The sequence below is a fragment of the Nicotiana tomentosiformis genome, chromosome 11, assembly GCF_000390325.3.
Source record: "Nicotiana tomentosiformis chromosome 11, ASM39032v3, whole genome shotgun sequence".
Taxonomy (NCBI): domain Eukaryota; kingdom Viridiplantae; phylum Streptophyta; class Magnoliopsida; order Solanales; family Solanaceae; genus Nicotiana; species Nicotiana tomentosiformis.
The window spans coordinates 65037991-65060186 of NC_090822.1; the positions used below are offsets into that span (position 1 = coordinate 65037991).

A 22196-nucleotide genomic window follows, 5' to 3' on the forward strand; every position below is an offset into this window, starting at 1 on the left:
TCAGTCTTTCATACAGTTGGGCTATAGCCTCAGCAATTTGGGTGTATTGTCTGGGAGTTCTGTGGTCAAAGTTTGGGCATGGCTTTGGGTAATTTTGGTGGGCGGGTGGAGGTGAATGGTAGTATGCAGGTTGAGTGTTATAGGTATGGTAGTTGGTGGTAGGGTATTGGTATTTTGGGGGTGAGGATTGGTATGTGGGTGGAGGTTTTTGGTATGTGAGGGGAGACTTAGGACCCTCGACTACCATCACAACACCCACTTCTTTCTTCTTTGAAATTTCTCCTGATTGCAAGGCTTTATTTGTGGCTTGCAGCGCCTCGAAATTAGTCACAATCCCATTCTTGATTCCTTTTCTATTCTTTCCCCAACTTGATGATGTCTGAGAACTTGTAATTCTCGATGACCATCAACCTCTCATAATACTGTGGATCTTGAGCTCTAACAAAGAACTTATTCAATTGTTCTTCTTCAAGTGCTGGCCTTACCTTTGCGGCCTCTAATCTCCAACGAGTAGCATACTCGCGGAAGGTTTCTGTCGGCTTCTTCTTGAGGTTTTGAATATAGAAAACATCTGGCGCATTCTCTGTATTGAACCTGAATCTATCCATAAAATCTGATGCCATACTTACCCAATTTGCCCATTTCTTTGGGTTTTGACTGATATACCAAGACAAAGTGTCTTCTGTAAGGCTGCGCATGAACAGTTCATGCGAATTTGTTCATTCTTACCCACTCCTACGAGCTTGTCGTAATAGGTTCTCAGATGCACCTTCGGATCACCAGTGCCATCGAACATTTTGAACTTGGGAGGTTTGTAACCTTCTGGCAGTTCTACATCTGGCTGAATACACAAATCTTCATAGTTTAAACCTTCAACGCCTTTACCACCTTCAACACTCTGGACTCTTCCTGTAAGTTTCTTGAGTTCCTCTGCCATGTTTCGAATGAGCAGGTCCTTCTCAGTTGGATCGGGTATGTATAGGATTTGCTGCAGGGTATAGGGTAAGATTTCCACATATATCAGATTGTTTTGATTAGTTCCTGGAACTTGGGTATGTAGGTGATTATTGGTTGAGTTTTGGGGATTTGGAGTAGGTTGTGGTGCATTTTGGGGAGTGTGATAAGTAGTGGTTTGCGGGTATTGAATTGGGTAATGGTGGTGGTGTTTAGGGGTTTGCACTGGTGGTGGGTTAAGATTTTGGGGAGGCGCAAAATTATGATACTGGTGCGGTGCGGGAGGATTCAGAGCTATGGGTGGTGGATTCTGGTTTTGTGTGTTTTGTGGTGGTGTTTGGTTTTGAGTGGTTGGGTTTTGCTGGTTGATGTTGGGAACATTGAGATAAGGGAAAGGTTTGCCAGATTTTAGACTTGTTCAAGCTCACCCTGTAGCTCCAGGATTTTCTGCTCCAAACGTAAGACCAACTCATTCTGTTCTAGAGTGCTTCTACCATCTGAAGTTTCAACATTTTCTACCGTAGTAGCATTATCTTTCCGGATACCACTTAAGTCATTCATCTTCCCTTTGCCCTTGCCTTTACTTTTCGGGTCGCTAGGTCGAGGAGGAGGTGGAGGACTCTGGATCTAGTGTGGTATGCTGATGATGCTAGTATGCACGAACCAACCTTTGGAAATGGGAATAAATAAAAAAAATAAAAAACATAAAGGTAACTAAGTCACTAATGTGAAATAAAAGAGTGTTTGCAATATTTAAACATGTTTCACAAATGTCATGCAATAATTCATGTCCTAATTTGGGGGACCTCATTGTGCCTGAGGTAGGCCTAAGCAACACATAGACTTGGAGAAAATTGATGCTAACGTTTGCTTCATCTCATTAGTGTGGAAACAAGCCAAAACAATCCAATAATAATAATAAAATCACTAATGGCATTAAGCCTTATTACATCAGAATCTAATCTAAACTAGAAAGTAGTAAAGAACATCACTCCTAATCTACTTGGTCCCTGAAGGACCTTCTCCATGCTTGGCTCTCTTGACCCCATCAATCATGTTTCCCAGATCGCGCATGTCCAGTAATAAGTAAGGCTTTGCCAGCTTTCCTCCTTCATCGTTGTCCATGCCTTAACAATCCCAAAGTCTCTTTCTCATCTTCCCTTCTAGCTCCATCAGTCCTTGCTCCAAGTATTCGAACTTTTCTGTCGACTTAGTGGCAATCTCTTTCCATTCTCTTATCGCCTCCATGTTCACTTTATGTTGTTTCAGATGCTTAGCTTCGGACTCGAACACCCTTTACGTAGCCTCTTGTACTTCACATGTGCCTCAGCCACTTCATCTATGATCCTATCCTTCAGATTGACTCCTGGTTTGACGTCCCCAACTATATCGTCTTCTAACCATGATAGATAGTAGTACATATAGCCGACGTGATACCTGTCTGGCTCAATAGTTTCTCCTTCCATGATGATCTTTTGGTTCCACATGTGTTGCGCTTCGAACTTGAATGGGATGACATCTCCCTTGAAATCTGCCTTGTACTGAACCATGTTGGAAACCCGAGGTATGACTTGTTTTCTTCCAGCTTGCCTCATTACCCTTATAGGAACGTAAGGGTAGATGGCTCACAGCCCGATCAGTACTAAGTGAGTAGTTTCTTTTGATCTGATGATGAACTCACTACTAGGAAACCATTCAAACATCCAATGTACTTGCTCGTCTGTCAGTTTGCTGAAGAAACGCACCCAGCCTACAACATTTCCAGGCTTTGCAAGCCTGTCTGGAATGAACGTCATTTTCTTTGGGTGATAGTTGGCTATGTAGTCATTCAGTGGCCTTTATAGAAGCTCTTGATGATATTCTCCCCTCTAAAAGTGTTCCAGCAGCCAAACTTGTAGCAATAGATCAAAGTGTATGAACCCATGCTTGCACCGATCCAGAGCACGGTACATCTCAGCTAGGATCATGGGGATGATAGTGTAAGTCTGTCCTTTGATGCCATCCATTAAGGTCCTGGCAACCATGGCTAAGCGAGTATGAATCCTTCCTCCTTGCATTGGAAATATCAACAATCCCAAGAAGCAGACAATGAAAACATAAAGTCGACGGTGCACTCATCCCAAAGAGGTAATAGCTAGTTTATCATGATGAAGGCGATACGATTTTCTATGCCCATAACGCTCGTAGAGAAACCCAAAAGGGATGTATGATTTCTTTAGATATAGCAGTTCATCATTCTTCTTAACACCCAACATTTTCAGAAAACCGAGGGGAGTGCGATTTTCTGGCACCAGTAATCCCGGACTAACCCATGGTAACTTGGCGAAACCCCCTATTTCTTCCAGGAGAGGAGTAATTTCTATATTGCCAAATCGAAAAACAGCTCTTTTCTCATCCCAAAACATGGTAGCATCCTCGATCAGTTCCCTATTTGGTCGAATGTTGAGAAAAGATGGCAGGTCACCAAGTACTCTCCTCACATGATTTTTATCACAAGGTGCAAGGTCTTTCCACCAGTCAATTAGCAAAGGCAGGATATTTTTTACCATACCGAACTGGGGATTTCATGCTTCATTTTCTACAAACAAACAAAGGTTAGCCTTTCCCCCTCCTGATTCGACTACTTACACAATAGTGATCAACATATTGGCATATTTTCTCCAAGTAATGCACATAACATGATGGTGTCCTTTGGGATTATGGAAATCCCGTCGGACTTTGAAAAAAGTTTATCTAAGCGGGTTGTTACGTCAATGACGCCTCAATCCGTACTAGGTTTAGTATGATGCATGTATATTTCAAATTAGAGTGGGGTTTCTAAAAGGGTCTAGACTGGTACTCTCAAGTGGACAAATTGAGAGGGAAAGGCACGGGACCATTAGTTGCACCGATGATCGACTAGTCTACCGCAAATAAGCCTTTCTGGTTTAAAAGGGTGTTTTCAGTAAAGCGCAGACACTCATCAAGCGCCGCTCTGTTGATAATAAGCATGAGTGGAGTATGATGTGGAGCATGCTTTATGAAGAAATAGTAACATGTTGTCAAGTATTTGCATGATAAAAGTGCATAAAACAGTAAATAATATGGTAAAGATGAACAGGAGAAGGAAAAGAAGATAAAAGAAAAGAAAGGCAAAAGAGAGAAGTCAGTTAACTTATGAAAATGTTCGAGAACGTAATGAAGCAAATAGGGAAATAGGGACGGAAGAGTCATGATATAGCAATCTTAGACAAGATGAAAGAAGCGGGGGAGGGCGTACATGTCATAGTAATAAAGGAAAACGGAGGTGGGATGTTCATGTTATAGCAATTTAGACAAATAAAGGAAAAACAGAGAAGGGATGTGCATGTCATAGCAATTTAGACAAATAAAGGAAAATAAGGGGAGGGATGTACATGTCATAGAAATTTAGACAAATAAAGGAAAATAAGAGAAGGGATGTGTATGTCATAGCAACTTAGACAAATATAAAAGAATAAGGGAAATAATCCACATAATTCAATTTCGTTATGGTAAGAGCCTAAGTATATCCCCAGCAGAGTCGCCATGTTGTCGCGTACATGGGTATTAAAAGAAAGTCGCCACCTAACGGGTTTTAAGGTGCGTTAGGGCACCTATTTGTAAATAACTCTATTTGACTAGTCAACACCACCAAAGATCGGGTAAGGGCTCCAATTACTTCAAATATAAGGTGTTAGGCACTTTTCGAGGTCCACAACTGTGGTACCTGGCCAAAATTTAAACTATGTGGATTAGAGAATTAAGCTAGGTGATCAAATAAACAAAGAAAGATGTAGGAGTTGAAAACTCTATTATAACATAAGAATTAACTATATGACTAATTGATACAAGTCTTACGAAATCACAAGAAATACAATTGCGTTGATATATGACTAAGTGTGAACGACAAGTATATAAAAGGATGGGGACCTAAGTTTTTTAGCCTAAAGGATCACCCCGTGCAACATAAATAATACTTCGCAACTCCCTTAGGGTAAGGGTTGCTCATATTATTCAGCGGGCACAGACCATCATCTCCTGTTACCTAATCACTATGTTGAAGTTATTACTTAAAGGCGCTCTAATTCAATTCTAAACCGTATCCTATGCGTGTACTACCTGTCCCATGCCTATGGTCCGGGAAGCTTTGGACCTACTACTAGATGGTTCTAGACTTTACTTAGGTTGCTCAAAATGATAAAACTAGGCGACATTCAAAACAGATAGGATTGCACATAATAGTAATGAAAGGCTCAAGTTGACCTCCACACATAAGCACAAAAGCATGCGATTAGATTTCTGGTTATGCGGTAGAATATTTAAGGAGTATTTGAATCATTAAGTCCTATAGGAATGCTTTCTATATGATTCCAGTATTATACAGGCAGTGCTACAATTTCTGGACTAACGTATAGGTGGATCAAAGCGTTACAAGTCCCATAGGCATGATTTCTAATTTGTTTGCGTGATAAGGTAGTGAAAACAAACCCAGAACTCTGAATTACCAGTACTGATTTTTATAGATATGCATCTTAGGCAGGTGATAATATCCTATAGGCATAATTTCTAATAGTTGCATAACAAGGCAGTGAAGTTGCTTGAAAACACAGGATTAGCAGCGTCGATAAATATCCTATAGGCAGGATTTCTAATAGTTGACAATTTGACTTGATTTTATAACACTTTATCCCTATAGGCATGTCATCTAAGTGTGGCAGTAAAAAGTAACAGAAAGCAGTTGATCAATCATTAAAACCTTATAGTCATGATATCTAGATTAGCAAAGGCATGGCATTATTGTATCCTATAGGCATATTATCTAAAAGCGCTGAGTAGTAGACCTGGAAACAGAGTAGTAATTACTTGAGTCGACATATTTTTGACAGGTTAAGTGAAGTGTGTGCATGATTCATATAGGCATGGTTCTTATTAGTATGCAACACACACTAAACAAAATAACAAATAAGGCATGCTAGACGTAATAGCAAATAGAACACATAGACCTTATATGCATGTTTTCTACCCTTTCATTCTAGTATTAGAATACCCCAGCCCCTTTCATTAATCTCCCCATCATTCGTTATTACAAATTATTACAGACCATATTGAATGATTATAGACCCAAATACGAATACAGAATAACCCAGTAACACATCTGGTCCTTCAAATAGGCTTAGGACTTCATATGGACCGCATGCCCAAACTCCAAGGCGAACAGTGCATTCTAGACTTCCGTACCATAGCAGGTCCAACATACCATGCCCAAACGAATGACTTACTTACCCAAATGGATGCCAAATTCAGCCATAGAAGTGACAAACTATTTATAGAATTTAACTAGACAGCTTAAACACTTAATTCTTAAAGCTATAGCTAACAACATATCTAGTTAAGGAACACAAGATACATATGAGGCAAGTTGAGGCTTGTAATTCCAGAGAGAAAGTTTAAGAGCGACAGGATTGACCACTATAGGATAATGAACCATTCCAAAGAGAATTGCAAAGTAAGCATGATCCAGAATTAGCCTAAAGGACTTTAGACATTAAAGTTTTGACATGAGGGTCTAGCAGAATCAAGGATAGGAACAAATGGGAGCCTAGTGATGATACGAGCATGACAAATAGGCTAGTGGGCATAGTCTACAATAGTTGACAAGCAATCACCTAGTTGAACATGAGAAAACTTAACATGCTGGGCATCGATCATAATACCAAAGTTCAGGGACATTACCAAGATTAACAGGATAGGTAGGCATCAAGACTTAGACCAATTAAACATAGAAGAAAAGGCTATGTACTGAAATCTTAGGAATATTTGAAGAACACAGACTTGAACAAATGAGGAGCATACATTATACTTTACAAGTAGCAAGAAAACATGTCATGTTGGTTCAAGAGTTCAGGCAACACTAGCATTTGGAAGTTACATGCATAGATCAACCATAAAGAAGTTAACAAGTTGTACAGGAATGACTCAATAGGAAGTAATGCATTAGTACAAATTCTGGGCGTGAATTAATCTATCACAAGAATCTAAAACAAGCAGGGAGATAAACTCCTGACAAGCAGCAGGATAGTATTCAGCCATACATAAATACATTAGGCTAAGTCAGTTTAAGATAGTCAGAGGTCATGGGCGTGCATCAAAATTTTAGAGCTTTAGGCAAGTTCTGATGCTAGGGAGCACAAGGCTACAGGATAACTTCAAAGCAAAGAGGACTACAAACAGAGACAATATAGTAGCATATTGGTTCATCGAAAATGAAATTGCGAGAGTCAAATGCACTTACCAGTTACAAATTAACGAACAAACAAATGAGAAGAACAGTTTCCAGCAGCAATTCGATTAGCAGTAGCAAAGAACATTAGAATCCCCAAAATCTCAGTGCGTCAGAGTTCCCAAGGGTTTCAAATAAACCCCGGGCAGTGCTCGCACTGAGAAAGAACACAATTGAATTCGAATGGCCTTGGCTTTCAGCCGACCAAGGTCTCAAGTTTTAGAGTATAATAAGTGAGAATGAGAGAATAATGCAGTGATTGTAAAATTCTATCAAAGGAATTAGAGGATGGGGTTTATATAGTGTTGAATCTAGGGAGTAAATAAGGAAATAAATCAAGCAAACACAAACAAGAACGAGTAAAAAGTCACATGCAATCAGTAGAGTAACCGAAAAGGAAAGAAATCAAACTCCAAATCCTAGTTAGGGTTCGGTACTCAAAACTCGGCCAATTGGTATAAAGAATCAGGTCTTCCTTCATGTATATGGACGGAATATTGTTCAAATCTCCAAGATTGAGGTTGATTCCAGCTTGATATAGAGATCGCACTTGCCATAATTGAGCAAGTACCTAAGTAATACCATAAACGTATGACCAGTTGCGAAGAAACATTGATATGGTAAGCAAATAATAGTGGAATCCCATTATCAACGGGAATAAGGGAGGGAATTAGGAGAGGCGGCTGCTAGGGAATCCCATTATCAACGGGAATAAGGGAGGGAATTAGGAGAGGCGGCTGCTAGGGTTTCTTTAAAGAAAGTGGGAGTTGAGAGTGTTTTGGGGCGGCCATTTGAGGGGAAATGGGTTAAGGTTTCATGGGTTGGAGTAATTAAAAGTGAGGGAGAGGCTATGGGCCGTTGATCCTTTGAGATCAACGGCCAGGATTGAATGAGAGGCGGGGCGAGTTGGAAAATGAGTCCCGGCCGGGTTAAAAATTAAAGGGGTCGTCTGGTTTGTGCTGGAAAAATTGGGCCAGGGATTTGGGGTGTTTGGGGCCACTGATGTGGTCAGAAAATTGGCATAACTTGGGCTATATTTTAAATACAAGGAATTAAGGGAAAATAATTTAATAAAATAGTTAAATAAAAATATAAAAATGTTATTTATGAAACTTAATGCTTAAAACATTAATTGAAGATTATAAAAAAATTATTTTGACCTTAAATAAATGACAAATACAATTAATTGAAAAGTATAGGCTATTATTGCAAAATTATGCAATTAGCATAAAAATGCAAATATAATTATATAAAATGAAGTAAAATATTATAAGGCATATATACTGGTATAAACAATAAATTCGGATGATTAAGTCACCACAAAATAATTTTAAAGAGTAATTAATAAATATTTGAACAATTTGAGTGTAAGAAAATCAATTTTAAAACCTTTTAAAAATTATGAAAAATTATAGAAAATACTTATATGACCCTTGTAAGTGCAAAAATGATATTTTGAAAGTATACGGAATACATTATAAAATATGAGGGCAAAATTGGGTATCAACATGTGTCCACGCCTGTGGGAGATTCTATTGTTATAGACTGTGTGTATTGGTCATGTTTAGTTGTTATTATTGGTGGTTTTGAGACCAAAGTTGATCTATTGCTACTCAATATGGTAGACTTTGATGTGATCTTGGGCATGAACTGGTTGTCACCCTATCATGCTATTCTGGATTATCACTCCAAGACTGTGGCATTGCTATGCCACGTTTGGAGTGGAGGGGTACATTGGATTATATTTCTAATAGAGTTGTGTCCTTTTTGAAGGCGCAACGGATGGTTTAGAAAGGGTGCGAAGCATATCCAGACTTTGTGAGAGATGCCAGTGCTGATACTCCTACCGTTAAGTCAGTTCCTGTAGTGAGAGACTTCCTAGATGTATTCCCAGCGGATCTTCCGGGCATGCCACCCGATAAAGATATCGATTTTGGTATTGACTTGTTGTCGAGCACTCAGCCCATTTCTATTCCACCATATCGTATGGCACCAACGGAGTTGAAGGAGTTAAAGGAAAAACTTTAGGAGTTGCTTGATAAGGGTTTCATCCGGCCGAATGTTTCGTCGTGAGGTGCTCCAGTTTTGTTTATGAAGAAGAAGGGTGGTTCCATGCAGATGCGTATTGATTATAGACAGCTGAACAATATTACAGTGAAGAACAGGTACCCATTACCGCATATTGATGACTTATTCGACCAGCTTCAGGGTGCCAGAGTGTTCTCGAAGATTGATTTGAGGTTAGGATATCATCAACTGAAGATTCAGGATCCGGATATTCTTAAGACTGCTTTCAGGACTCGATATGGTCACTACGAGTTTCTAATGATGTCATTTGGGTAGACCAATGCCCCAACAGTATTTATGCATCTGATGAACAGTGTATTCCAGCCATATCTTGACTCATTTGTCATTGTGTTTATTGACGACATCTTGGTGTACTCCCACAGTCGAGAGGATCATGAGCAACATTTGAGGATCGTGCTTCAGACATTGAGGGAGAAGAAGTTATATCAAAGTTCTCCAAGTGTGAATTCTGGCTTGATTCCACGGCATTTTTGGGTCATGTGGTGTCGAGTGAGGGGATTAAGGTAGATCCAAAGAAGATTGAAGCAGTTCAGAGTTAGCCAGACCGTCTTCAGCTACTGAGATTCTGAGTTTCCTTTGTTTGGTCGGGTATTATCACCGTTTCATAGAGGGTTTCTCATCAATTGCTACACCTTTGACTAGATTGACCCAGAAGGGTGCTCCTTTCAGATGGTCCAAGGAGTGTGAGGCGAGCTTTCAAAAGCTCAAGACTGCTTTGACTATAGCCCCAGTGTTAGTATCGCCTACGGGTTCGGGGTCTTACACTGTGTATTGTAACACATCGCATATTGGGCTTGGAACGGTATTGATGCAAGACAGTAAGGTAATTGCCTACGCGTCATGGCAGCTGAAGATTTATGAGAAAAATTATTCTGTCCACGACTTGGAATTGGCAGCTATTGTTCGTGCATTGAAGATTTGGAGGCATTATTTGTACGGTGTCCCATGTGAGGTCTATACCGACCACCGGAGTCTCCAGCATCTGTTCAAGTAGAAAGATATTAACTTGCGGCAGCGGAGATGGTTAGAGTTGCTGAAAGACTATGATGTCACTATTATGTATCATCTCGGGAAGTCCAATGTGGTGGCCGATGCCTTGAGTATAAAAGTGGAGAGTATGGGCAGTTTGGCATATCTACCGGCAGCAGAGAGGCCACTAGCCATGAATGTTCAGGCCTTGGTCAACCAGTTCGTGAGATTGGATGTTTTGGAGCCCAGCCAAGTTCTTGCCTGCATGGTTTCTCGGTGTTCCTTGTTTGAGAGCATCAAAGAGCGTTAGTATGACGACCCCCATTTTTTTGTCCTTAAGGACACAGTACGGCACGACGATGCCAAGGAGGTTTCTATTGGAGATGACAGGGTGTTGTGGATACAAGGACGGATATGTTCGCCCAATGTAGATAGGTTGTGTGAGTTGATTCTTGATGAGGCCCATAGTTCGCGGTACTCCATTCATCCGGGTGCCGCTAAGATGTACCAGGATTTGAGGCAGCACTATTGGTGGAGTAGAATGAAGAAAGATATAGTGGAGTATGTGGCTTGGTGCCTGGACTGTCAGCAGGTGAAGTACGAGCATCAGAGGCTGAGCGGGCTACTTTAGAGACTTGAGATTCCCGAGTGGAAATGGGAACGTGTTACCATGGATCTCGTTGTTGGGCTCCTATGGACTTTGAAGAAATTTGACGTAGTATGGGTGATTGTGGATAGGCTGACCAAGTCGGCACATTTCATTCAAGTGGAAACTACCTATTCTTCCGAGCAATTGGCTTAGATCTATATCCGTGAGATTGTTCGTCTCCATGGTATGTCGGTGTCCATTATCTCTGATCGAGGCACACAGTTCATATCGCATTTCTGGAGAGCCGTGAAGCATGAGTTAGGCATATGGGTGCAGTTGAGTACAACATTTCACCCCCAGAGGGATGGACAGTCCGAGCACACTATTCAGATCTTAGAGGATATGCTACGTGCATGCGTTATGGACTTCGGGGTTCTTGGGATCAGTTCTTGCCACTCGCAGAGTTTGCCTATAATAACAACTACCAATCGAGTATTCAGATGGCTCTTTATGAGGCCCTATATGGGAGATGGTGTAGTTCTCCAATTGGTTGGTTTGAGCCGGGTGAGGCTAGATCGTTGGGCACGGATTTGATTCGAGATGCCTTGGAGAAAGTCAAGTTGATTCAGGATCGGTTTCGTACAGCCCAGTCTAGGCAGAAGAGTTATGTTAATCGGAGGGTCCGTGATGTAGCATTTATGGTTGGAGAGAGGTTTTTGCTCAAGGTTTCACCTATGAAGGTGTGATAAGGTTCGGAAAGAAGGGCAAGTTGATCCCTAGGTACATTGATCCTTTTGAGATCCTTGAGAGAGTTTGTGAGGTGGCCTATAAGCTTGGATTGTCACCCAACTTATCGGCAGTTCACCTGGTGTTCCATGTTTCCATGCTCCGGAAGTATTATGGTGACCCGTCCCATGTATTACATTTCAGCTCAGTCCAATTGGATAAGGATTTGACTTATGTTAAGGAGCCGGTGGCTATGTTGGACAGATAGGTCCGGAAGTTGAGATCAAAGAACATCGCTTCAGTGAAGGTTCAATGAAGGGGTCATCCGGTCTAGGAGGCGACCTAGGAGACCGAGTACGACATACGGAGTCGTTATCCTCACCTTTTCATCACTTCAGGTATGTCTCTATGCACGTTCGAGGATGAACTTTTATTTTAAAAGGGGGAGAATGTGACGACCAGACCGACCGTTTTGTGTATTTGCACCCTGTTTTCCCTTTTGATTCTTCACACATGTGCATAGTTTTATGACTTGCGGGATTGGTTAGTTTCGTTCCGGAAAGATTTCGGGTTGATTTGGACCCTTTGATTCTTGGCTTAGAAGCCTAAGTTGATTATGTTGACCAATTTTGTAAAAACAACCTCGGAATGGTGTTTTGATGGTTCTGATAGGTTCGTATTGTGATTTTAGACTTGGGCGTATGCCCGGAATCGAATTCGGAGGTCCGTAGGTTGATTTGTGTTATTTTGCCGAAATTGTCAATTTGAGGTTTAGAAGTTTGATCGTAGGTTGACTTTTGACTATCGGGTTCAGAATTTGGTTTTGGGACTTGGAATAGGTCTGTTATGCTATTTAGAACTTGTCTGCAAAATTTAGTGTCAATTGGTGTTGATTTGATATGATTCGGATGCTTGGTCGCAATTCTAGAGGTTCTTGAACTTTTCTTTAAAATCCATGTGTTTTGATGTCTGATTCATTAGTTCTAGATATTATTTTTGTGTTTTAATCATGCGAAAGAGTTCGTATGATATTTTTGGACTTGTGTGGATATTTGGTTTGGAGTCCCGGGGGCTCGGATGAGTTTCAGACGTGTCGTAAATGGTTTTGGACTAAAATAGGATTGCTGGTGTGCTGGCGCTCTGATGTCGCAATTACGAGCAACATCCTCACAATTGTGAAGTGGGCAGGGATGGTCAGATGTCTCAAATGCGACTTTTTCCCTTCACATTTGTGAAGTCAGTAGGCCTGGACTAGGGTTGCATTTGCGATCACTTGATCGCTTTTGCGAGGGATGTCAGCTTCGCAATTGCAAAGCCTTTGTCGCAATTGCTACTTCTGAAGAGTTTGTCAGGGTTCGCAATTGCGATCCCTATTCCGCATTTGCGAGGTTTCGCAAATGCGAACCTAGTATCGCAAATGCGGCATCTGCAACTGAACAAAGGGGTTGGGAGTCGGGATTTTTCATTTTCTCTCATTTTAGAATCCTAGACTCGGTAGGAGGTGATTTGAAGAGGGAGTTTTCACCTACAAACTTTGGGTAAGTGATTCTAATCAATTTCCAACAATATTTCATGATTATATCTTAGATTTAACATCAAATTTATGAGAATCAAAGAGGAAAATTGGAAATTTTTGTCAATGTTTTGAAAAATGAAGATTTGAGTTTTGAGAGTCTATTTGGGCTCGGATTTGAAAACAAAACACATATATAGACTCGTGGGGTTATGAGTAGTCGGAATCTACCCTTGGATCCGAATTTTGACTAGGCGGATCCCGGGTTGACTTTTGTTAACTTTTTGGAAAAAGTGTAAATATCATAACTTTATCTATTATAATTGATTTTCCTTGCATTATTTGATGATATTAAGTCATTTTTATTAGATTTGAGCCGTGTGTAGGTGAACTTTAGTGGAAAAGCTATTTTTGAGGGTTGATTTGGCCTAGTTGAGATAAGTATCTTGTCTAACTTTGTGTGGGGGAACTACCCCATAGGATTTGGGTTGATCGTGCTATTTGTGTTATGTGAAAGACGTGTACACGAGGTGACGAGTGCGTACACAGGCTATATGTGGTTTTTGACCGGTTTAGGTTATTTAGACTCTTTCCATGCCTTTAATTGAATTGTCATAACATGTTATATCTTTCATTGTTAATCTACTCTTACATGTGTTAATCTACTCTGACATGCTTTATTGATTGTTAGCACTTGTTCTATCTCTTACTTGTTATATTTGCTCTCATATGCTTTAGTTGAAATTGCTACCTTACTTATTGTCTTGTTACTTCCTTATTGTTGCATTACTCTTACTTGTAGTTATTATTTCGTGGGATTTATCTTCTTGTTGGATTATTGACGTTGAAGTTGTGAAAGCTATTATCACATTGAGGTTGAAGTTGTTGATTTTGAGATATCTTTCCTTGTTGAGCATTTCTCATTCATTTTGTCATTATTGAGATTCTTATACATATTGCGATTTAGCCGTGGGCTTATTGTTGTGGAAATATTGGTATTATTGATTTGGCAAGTTGCGGTATACGAGCACTTGTGGTGCGAGTTGTTATTGTGTTAAAAAATTGATACGCATGCGGTGGTATAAGGATAGGGGTTGATACGCATGCGGTGAGATAATATGGGGTTGATATGCATGTTGCTAGTAAGAGAATTACTTGAAGCCACGTAGTAAGATAAGATGGGCTAAAATGCGTGTAGCTATTTCGGAAAAATAATTTTTAAAACTAAATGCAAGGCTCACACGGTGATATAAGGAAAGATTGTGATTAAAATCGTGAAATGTGAATACGAGGCGGTACCTCGGTTGTGATTCTTGTTATACATTCCATGTTGAAAAGGGTTTGTTGGTTGAACAGTTTTTGTTATTTCTTCATTGTTTTACTTGTAATTATCCGTATTTGTCTTCTTGTTGTTTCATCATGTGTTTACTCCTAGTTTCCTTTACTGCTTAAATTCCGTTGTTAGCTCACATTATTGAACTGTTTACTTATTATTTACTTCCTCGTTTCCCATATTTAGATTATGTTATACTCTGCGTAGTTTCTTTTCTCCTAGTAAGTGTCTTGACGTGACCTCGTCACTACTCTACCGAGGTTAGGCTTGATACTTACTGAGTACCGTTGTGGTGTACTCATACTACACTTCTGCACATTTTTGTGCAGATCCAGATGCATCTGCCCGTGCTGGACGCTAGTGATTGATTAGCTACTTTTGGAGACTTCAAGGTATACTTGCCCGACATTCGCAAGCCTCTAAGTCACCTTCTGTTTTTGGATATTCTACTATTTATTTCTTGTTTCGAAACGGTGTTGTATTCCGAGACTATTAGTACATTCCTGTAGAGCTTATGACTCTGTTCCGCCAGGTTTTGAGAAGTTGTTGACAACTGTACTGTTGAGTTTTATTGTGATAGTTTAATGGTTAAATTGAGGTTTTATTATTTCTATTGTTTTTCAATGTATGTTAGGATTACCTAGTTTTAGAGATTATGTATTATCACGACATCCTAAAGTGGGAGATGTGAGTCGTGACATTGATGCTCCATTATACGATCTACTCCTCTTGATACGGGTCTTTAAATCATATACTCAGGTCCTGCTTTTTTAGCAACACCAGGAATAACTCTGCATGGTCAAGTGTATCACAAATTAGCTTTTATCACTCAATAAATAAATAAATAAAATTATCATTTGAAATATACGGAATAGAAAACACATAAATTGAAGGAAAACCCCATAATATAAGAACACAAGATTAAAGGAGCACAAAATCTATTACACTATAAAAAACTGCTTCACAAATATATATACAGCAAGTTCGAAGCCTAAGCATCAACAGATCATTGCCGTATTCATTCTCCTTATTTTTTACATCAGCTTGTAGTCCATAAAAAATTAAGCACTATGATTTAGTAAAACCATACATGTATTGATTGACTCCATCACACAAACCTTTCTATTTGTGTGATGGTTTTAATACATCTTGATATCTTTCTCTTCCCATGCCCAATCAGTATGTATGTTATTTATTTATCCGTTAACTCTTCTTGTTAAATTTTTTTTAAACTATTTTTTTGTTTTGAACTAAAAGGAAAAAACGTGAAAACCCAGTAAAGCTCTTTTAGTTCTATTTCCAACACAAAAACACTTGCACACACGCATTATTTGATGAAAATACAATACAACTTGAACCTCCAAATCCCTAGTACAAATAAAAAGAAGAAGATTTTAGCCGAAATACCGAAAAGAATAATAGTACATAAAAGAACATTAACCTTTTCATCTTGAATAAGTAATTCAGGTGAGAAAATGTTGTTTGGTTTTTCATGTTCTGGAACGTGATATAATCTCACAATTCAAACCTTCAAATTCCAACTCATTTTGGTACCCAATATCGCTGATATAATTAACGTGTGTAGCCTTTTCGGCCTTAGAGTAAGTTTGATAAAGATTTTGTTTGCAATGAACTATATGTAAGGTGCAACCATCCATATATATATATATATATAAAGTATATAATATATTTTCTCAAAATCTTTATGTTGCTATAAATAAGGAGAAAATATGTGTGCTTATGTGCATAACTTTTTGGAAAAGAAAAAATTCCATAAAAAGAGCTGAATATATATATATATATATATAAGGTACTAGTGGGGGTAGCCCGGGCTTAGCCCGGGGTCAACATGAATAAAGGTATATTGTTTTATTATACACTGTTATCCTTTCGATTGTAACTGAATCAAAAGATTATTTGGAGTTTGTACTCGGATATGAATGGAATGCAACTGATTTTATATATTACAAAGTTATAGTCACATTCTATAGCTACCCTCGCAAAATATCTCAAAGAACTGAAGATATAAGTTTTATCATCACTCTTGAAAGTTGAATCAAGTTTTTTAGTACTTGATTCAATAGAAACTTCAGCAACAGGACAATTAGATTGTTGTCCTTTCTTCCCTGCATCCATACAGTAATGCAAAATTTTCAAAATTCTTTTCTAATCATCAAACTTATTATTAATCAAAGCTTTTGAAATAGGAAATCAAAACCTCTTATTTAGACTTTAGATTGATGACATTATAAGTTTTCAGTATTAATGCTATCAACATTTGCATCTCTAAGTGCTCCTCTTTAAGATGCATGTCTGCCAACTGAATTCTCTTCACATTCTCTTGTTCTTGAGCATGTTACCATACTCAAGGAGCTTCTCAATAGTCATTTTTGGTTGCTCAAAAATCGGGGGTCCGTCGAAAGAGTTCAGAAGTTTGTTCCCAATAGCTTCAATTCCAGTTCCTGAACCTCATTTCGTCATCTCAAAATCATATACTCGTGCCCTCAACCCACCAAAGAAGTTTGTATCAAAACAAAAATATACACATTAGTTATCATCAACCCCATTCTACATCACTAATATAATTCGGTTAGGCGGCCAAGAATTTACAATATTAAGTCGATTTTGGCAGTCAATAGGATATCTCCCTTACCTATGGACCATTGCAGTTCACCTTTGAGCTTTTGATCTGTTTTAAGTTTTTCTAAAAGTTCTTGAACAAATGTGATTTTCATTTAAAGAAAGGGTGACATAAATCATTGCAACATTAAATGTAAAAGTTTAAAAGTGAATGATAATTATAAATATAGGTTCCTTTGGCTATGAGAACATAAGGTTACATCAGGTATAGTGTGTGTACCCATGTTAATTGGCAAAACCACTATATCAATTATACCTATGGTAAATACAACACCACCCAGCAAATCTTGCGCATATCAGCAATATCTAAGAGAAGTAGGGCCTAATATTATACTATTAAGTTCCTCCGATCGCACAAAGGAGGTTGACTATGAGTGGTGCCTTGGAAACGACTCTATTTACATAAGAGAACCCACACAATGAGTGGCCATTGGACAAATAACTGATCAACCATGCGTAGCTTGTAAAGAAGCAAACCACTCAAAGAAAGTGTCGTGATTCTTAAAATGCTTTCCACATAAAAAAATCAAGTAGCTTTACCAAATCTTATTTCTCGCTAAGTTTATTAACTTTTTTCTCTCCTTTTTCATCTATTTGTTCTTATTTAGTTTTCTTTTATTATTAATTTTAATTTGAAGGAAGGGCCAATGGTGTAGGAATATGATAGGATTCTTAAAATAAGCTCGACTATTGGTAAATAGAGTTCCTAATAGCACCTACCATAATGCCCCAAAAGAAATATAGAAATGGTCCAACGATTAATGCACACTTTTATCGCCTCTGTACAATTAAAAGCTAAGTGAGATGCATTCTGAATCAAGCTCTGATGAGCTGATATCCCAAATCAGAAATATAGTAACAGATATGATCCATGTGTAACCTCAAACTTATTGGGATTTGGATCAAGCATTTTTTATCATGCAATTCAGTCATACTGAGGCAAATCGAAAAAGGAAAACAGAAATATCACTCCCTAAAATACGAACCTTAAAAAAGAAGGCAATTAGACATATTGGAGTACATGTTCCTGGGCCGTTGCACAAGATATGGGATATCAAAAATATATAAATAAGTTAAGCAGGATCTTAAAAGGAAAAAAGAATCTGGAGATGCAAAAAAGTTGTGTTGGGAGAGGGGGTTTCCGAGAAAGTAATATGAACTAAGTTTGTTTTTTACCACTTTGAGTCTAATCTTGATCATCAACCAGAACGCATGCGCCAAAGCAATAAATGTCGTCCAATGGAGGTAACATATGATTGACTAACTTCTCGACTCCGATGTATCTGCGTTAATTCAGTCCTTCCTACTGCAGCTACTCCTGCCTAGAGATTAAGAGGTGAAATTGTTAATATACACAATATCAGGAATCAATCAAATCATTAAATTGTGCCTCAATCCAAAACTCAACAGCGAAATACGTACTACCCATATTTTGATTAAATGCTTAAATAAAACTGAATTAATCTAAAGCTTCAACGAATATTTGTAAACTAAATAATTCCCCCAATATAAACTTCCTTAAATACATGTAGGAATCATTTAAAGGAAGCTCAACGGTGAAATACGTACTACCCATATTTTGCGCCTTTTTTCCTATTCAACTACCCATCCAAGAAACTACCCATCCAAGAGCATTTGGCTTCAGAATACTTTATTCTTTTTATTTTTCTATGGACTGCATAAATCTTCTCTTCCAGCCCAAAGGAGGATAATCTCTTTTGGCAGCTCAATCCTCACAGAAATAATTATGCCAATTCTGCCTAAAAATCTCTTCAGGTGATCAATGGGCTCCCTTTTTCAATAGATAAGAGTAGGATAAAAGGTATTATCTAAACGCTTCTTTTCTCTGGCTTGCTCTTTTAAATAAAATTTTGGCGAAGAAAACTATCTTGCTACTATAGTGAGCACCTCCAGTGCTATAATGTCAAATAGTAGATAAAGCTTTCTAATTATACGATGATAATGTAAAAAATATGTCTACATAACACTCCAGGAAAAACTGATACCCAACTGGGGTTGGACAGTCCTTCAGCTCTTGTCCTTGGTAATAAATATCCTACACTCAATCCCTACAAGAATTTAGTTAGTTGAGCTCTAAACAAAATATCATTTTACCTAGAACAACTGAAAAAATTCACCTATTTCTCCTTTGCAATAACTATTGATGTCGAATAACAGGTAAACTATTAAATTTTTCGTTTAATCGACACCACGTCATAGGAAAGCTAAAGATCCATATGAATGTCTCTATTTTTATTTTGGGGTAAGTGCGTCTAAATATCGTGATTTCTATGTACGCCAAGCCTTAGAAAAGAATAGCAATTATATTTCAAGTGCCTCTCCTCCTTTGGCATTTTTATCATCAACTTCCTACACCGAGCGAGGACCTTTTTTTGACTGTCGACTATTCATTAATGTATTTTTTCACAATGTCAATACTCTAGGGGCCTACACGTTTTTCTGCAACATTACAATTAAATTTTCTTTGCCAAATAGAAAAAGATGCTGAGGAAGCAACAATTAAGTAACAATCAGTGAAAGCAGAGCTATTTTACATTGTAAAATAGGATATCATAGTACAAACAACAACTGAGCGTAAATGAAGATATCAACGTATACCAAGCCATGTAATTCAAAAGAGTTGTCTATCTAATAAGCTGCTTTAACCAATGGTGCGCAGTGGTCAAATACAAATTAACGAATGAACTAACATCAGAGACAGAGTGATTGTGTGTCTGTTAAGTAGTGAGAATTAGACATAAGTAATTATCTTGCAAAGATAAATAATCCCATAGATGTCTTCTGAAGTTTAAGGAAACAATAGTCAGAAAGTGGAAGGGAAATATTATTTTCACCGGTAAAAATTTATTGTATGACAAAAATTCTTGAATCGATTTTACTATCTAGAACTTCCAAATTACCATCATCTCCGTTTTAATTCTTAGTCTTTCTTGTTGTGTTATATATATTCCGAAAGCATTCAACATATACCTAGAAAATTTCATAATTTGCATCTAAAAATGATAGTAAATAAAAATTTAGGTACTCTTCATCATTAGAGAAGAGCTACAAGGGTATCAGGAATAACATTCTAAGCTAATTAGCAATTTACAAGGCCAGTCTTCTCCTTTATATTTCTGTCAAAGAAGTATGCTTAACACAGCCTATATTGAAAATCCTCATTCAACAAATTTTAAAAAAAGTTAGGGAATTGCTTCATAATTATTAAAAAGGATTCAAATCTCATCTCCAATTCCCTTTTATCCTACTTCTTCCATTTAATAGTTAAAACTTGCAATAAGTTTTATCCCTTGAACCACATTCTAATGTGAACTTTTCACAATATTGAACACTTTTTTAGCATGATGTCGATATTCGAAATATTTTAAAGGATATCAAAATTTGATGTTACTGCTCTGGATATCTTTTGCAAACACTTCTACTAATATCACCATTTAACTTAATATTTTAGACAAAAGTAATCTAAATCTTCAATCCAGTTTGCACAGAACAGATTGAAAAATCTGCAAGCTCATTCTGAATGCATTGAGGATGGCCTGGACAATATCTTTAGGTGCTTGATCAGATCAAGGAGCACACTTGTGAATGTTGTCTCTTGCCAATGAAGATAGTACAACTCTTGTCTTGTATTGCATAAGCATCCAAATATTGTAGAAGATGCTTATGGAATCCTTGTTGTAAAGGAACAATTTTGTAATTACAATAACAACAACAACAACAACAACAACAAACCCACTGTAATCCCACAAGTGGGGTCTGGGAAGTATAATTACACACACAGAAATATATAGATACCTATAGTCACAAACTCTGTCTCTCTTTCGCTCGTTTATCCTTCTAATTTAGATTAAACATGATGAACAAAAACATATTATGGCTAACTACATAAAATTCTTCCTTGAATGAACAAGTCACATTCTCGTTCCATAGTCCATACACACATATATCAGAGATGTTTCAAACACATAATTTTCTTGCAAACAACGAACTCAACCCCATTGAAGATCAGGGGGGAACATGTAAACAATTCCATGCGATTGCCAACTAATCACTTATCATCAACTAAATTATACTCTATTAATGGAATATCAAATATTCATATGCTATTTGTCTTCATGGTTTCAGACACTCGTCAATCAATATTCATGCACCAATTAATTAGTTTTGACATAAAGCTACTTCAACCAAAAAAGAAAGACCCAAAAAGCAAAAAGTTTAAATTTTAAAGAAATAGGGTTATCAAATTGATCGCAAGAACTGACAGGAAAAGCTGATTTTGTAAAGGTAAAACACACGTTTAAAACATTTGAAGGTGTGAGTCAAGATTTCTCGAAACAGCAAATTAAAAAAAATTTAGGTCAATCGTAGTTTCTTTCGGGCAATTTCACAGACACTTCTAATGCAAACCCGTATTCAAAACATGAGAAGAAAATATTGTTCAGATTAAAACCCATCTGAATCTTAAATCTAAATAATGGTGGTATTCATACCTTTACTGTGTATGAGCCAAATAGCAAAAACTTGGAATAGCTAGTGCACATATGTGCAACGACAAACTGAAAGACGGAGCAAAGAAGAGAAGGAACATGAAAAATTATCAAAGTTTTGCACAAACAAAACAGAAGAAGCCGATGAGAATAATTTCACATCTTGCTAGGTAACAACGTGTCAAACCTGGAACAGCACGTGTCGAACTACAACATTAGTTATTTTGATTAAATTACAATAAACCTTCCTGACTTGTTTTCTAACCATTTTTTTAACCGGATGCATGTCTCATTCCCGCTTATTAATAGTAGGAATATAATAGATTTACTCATAATCTTTTTAGTTGCTATAAATAAGGAACAACATACATGTGCTTAATTAGAAAGAAAAAATAAAGTGAAAAATAATAATAAAATGGAAAAAATAAAAGAAAATGAAAAAGACAAAAAAAGGTGAAAAAAATAAAAAATAAGGAAAAAAAGAGAGGGAGGGCCTTAGGCTAGGAGTGTTCGTCCGTCGGTACGATACGGTATAATATTTAGTCATTTCAATTTGGTATTTTTGGTATTCGATTTCTTAAATGCTATACCAATAC

The 22196-nt window shown here is 37.8% G+C and overlaps 1 protein-coding gene and 1 long non-coding RNA gene across 7 annotated transcripts; both read right to left on the minus strand.

Annotated features, from left to right (window-relative positions):
- Positions 1-353: 353 nt before the first annotated feature.
- LOC138901581 (uncharacterized) lies at positions 354-2079 on the minus strand. The gene is made up of 2 exons (XM_070189354.1): positions 1958-2079; positions 354-690 (listed from the first exon to the last, which is right to left on the minus strand). Exons 1-2 carry the CDS (start codon positions 2077-2079, stop codon positions 354-356), a joined length of 459 nt encoding a protein of 152 aa, XP_070045455.1.
- Positions 2080-16302: 14223 nt separating this feature from the next.
- LOC104094717 (uncharacterized) lies at positions 16303-21781 on the minus strand. Of its 6 annotated transcripts, none has more exons than XR_011412181.1 (5): positions 21604-21781; positions 18269-18414; positions 18079-18119; positions 16671-16914; positions 16303-16578 (listed from the first exon to the last, which is right to left on the minus strand). It is a non-coding gene; the product is annotated as an uncharacterized lncRNA (long non-coding RNA). The 6 variants fall into 6 exon arrangements; XR_011412179.1 differs by having other exon boundaries at positions 16671-16955; XR_011412182.1 differs by lacking the exon at positions 18079-18119.
- Between the last annotated feature and the right edge of the window lie 415 nt (positions 21782-22196).

What these genes read in the sequence shown, in the direction of transcription:
- LOC138901581 (XM_070189354.1), bottom strand. Translation starts at nt 2,079, where the DNA reads ATGGACAACGATGAAGGAGGAAAGCTGGCAAAGCCTTACTTATTACTG. An exon ending in GAAGGTCCTTCAGGGACCAA is followed by an intron (nt 691 to 1,957) that starts GTAGATTAGGAG and finishes GTTCATGCGCAG; the next exon opens with CCTTACAGAAGACACTTTGT.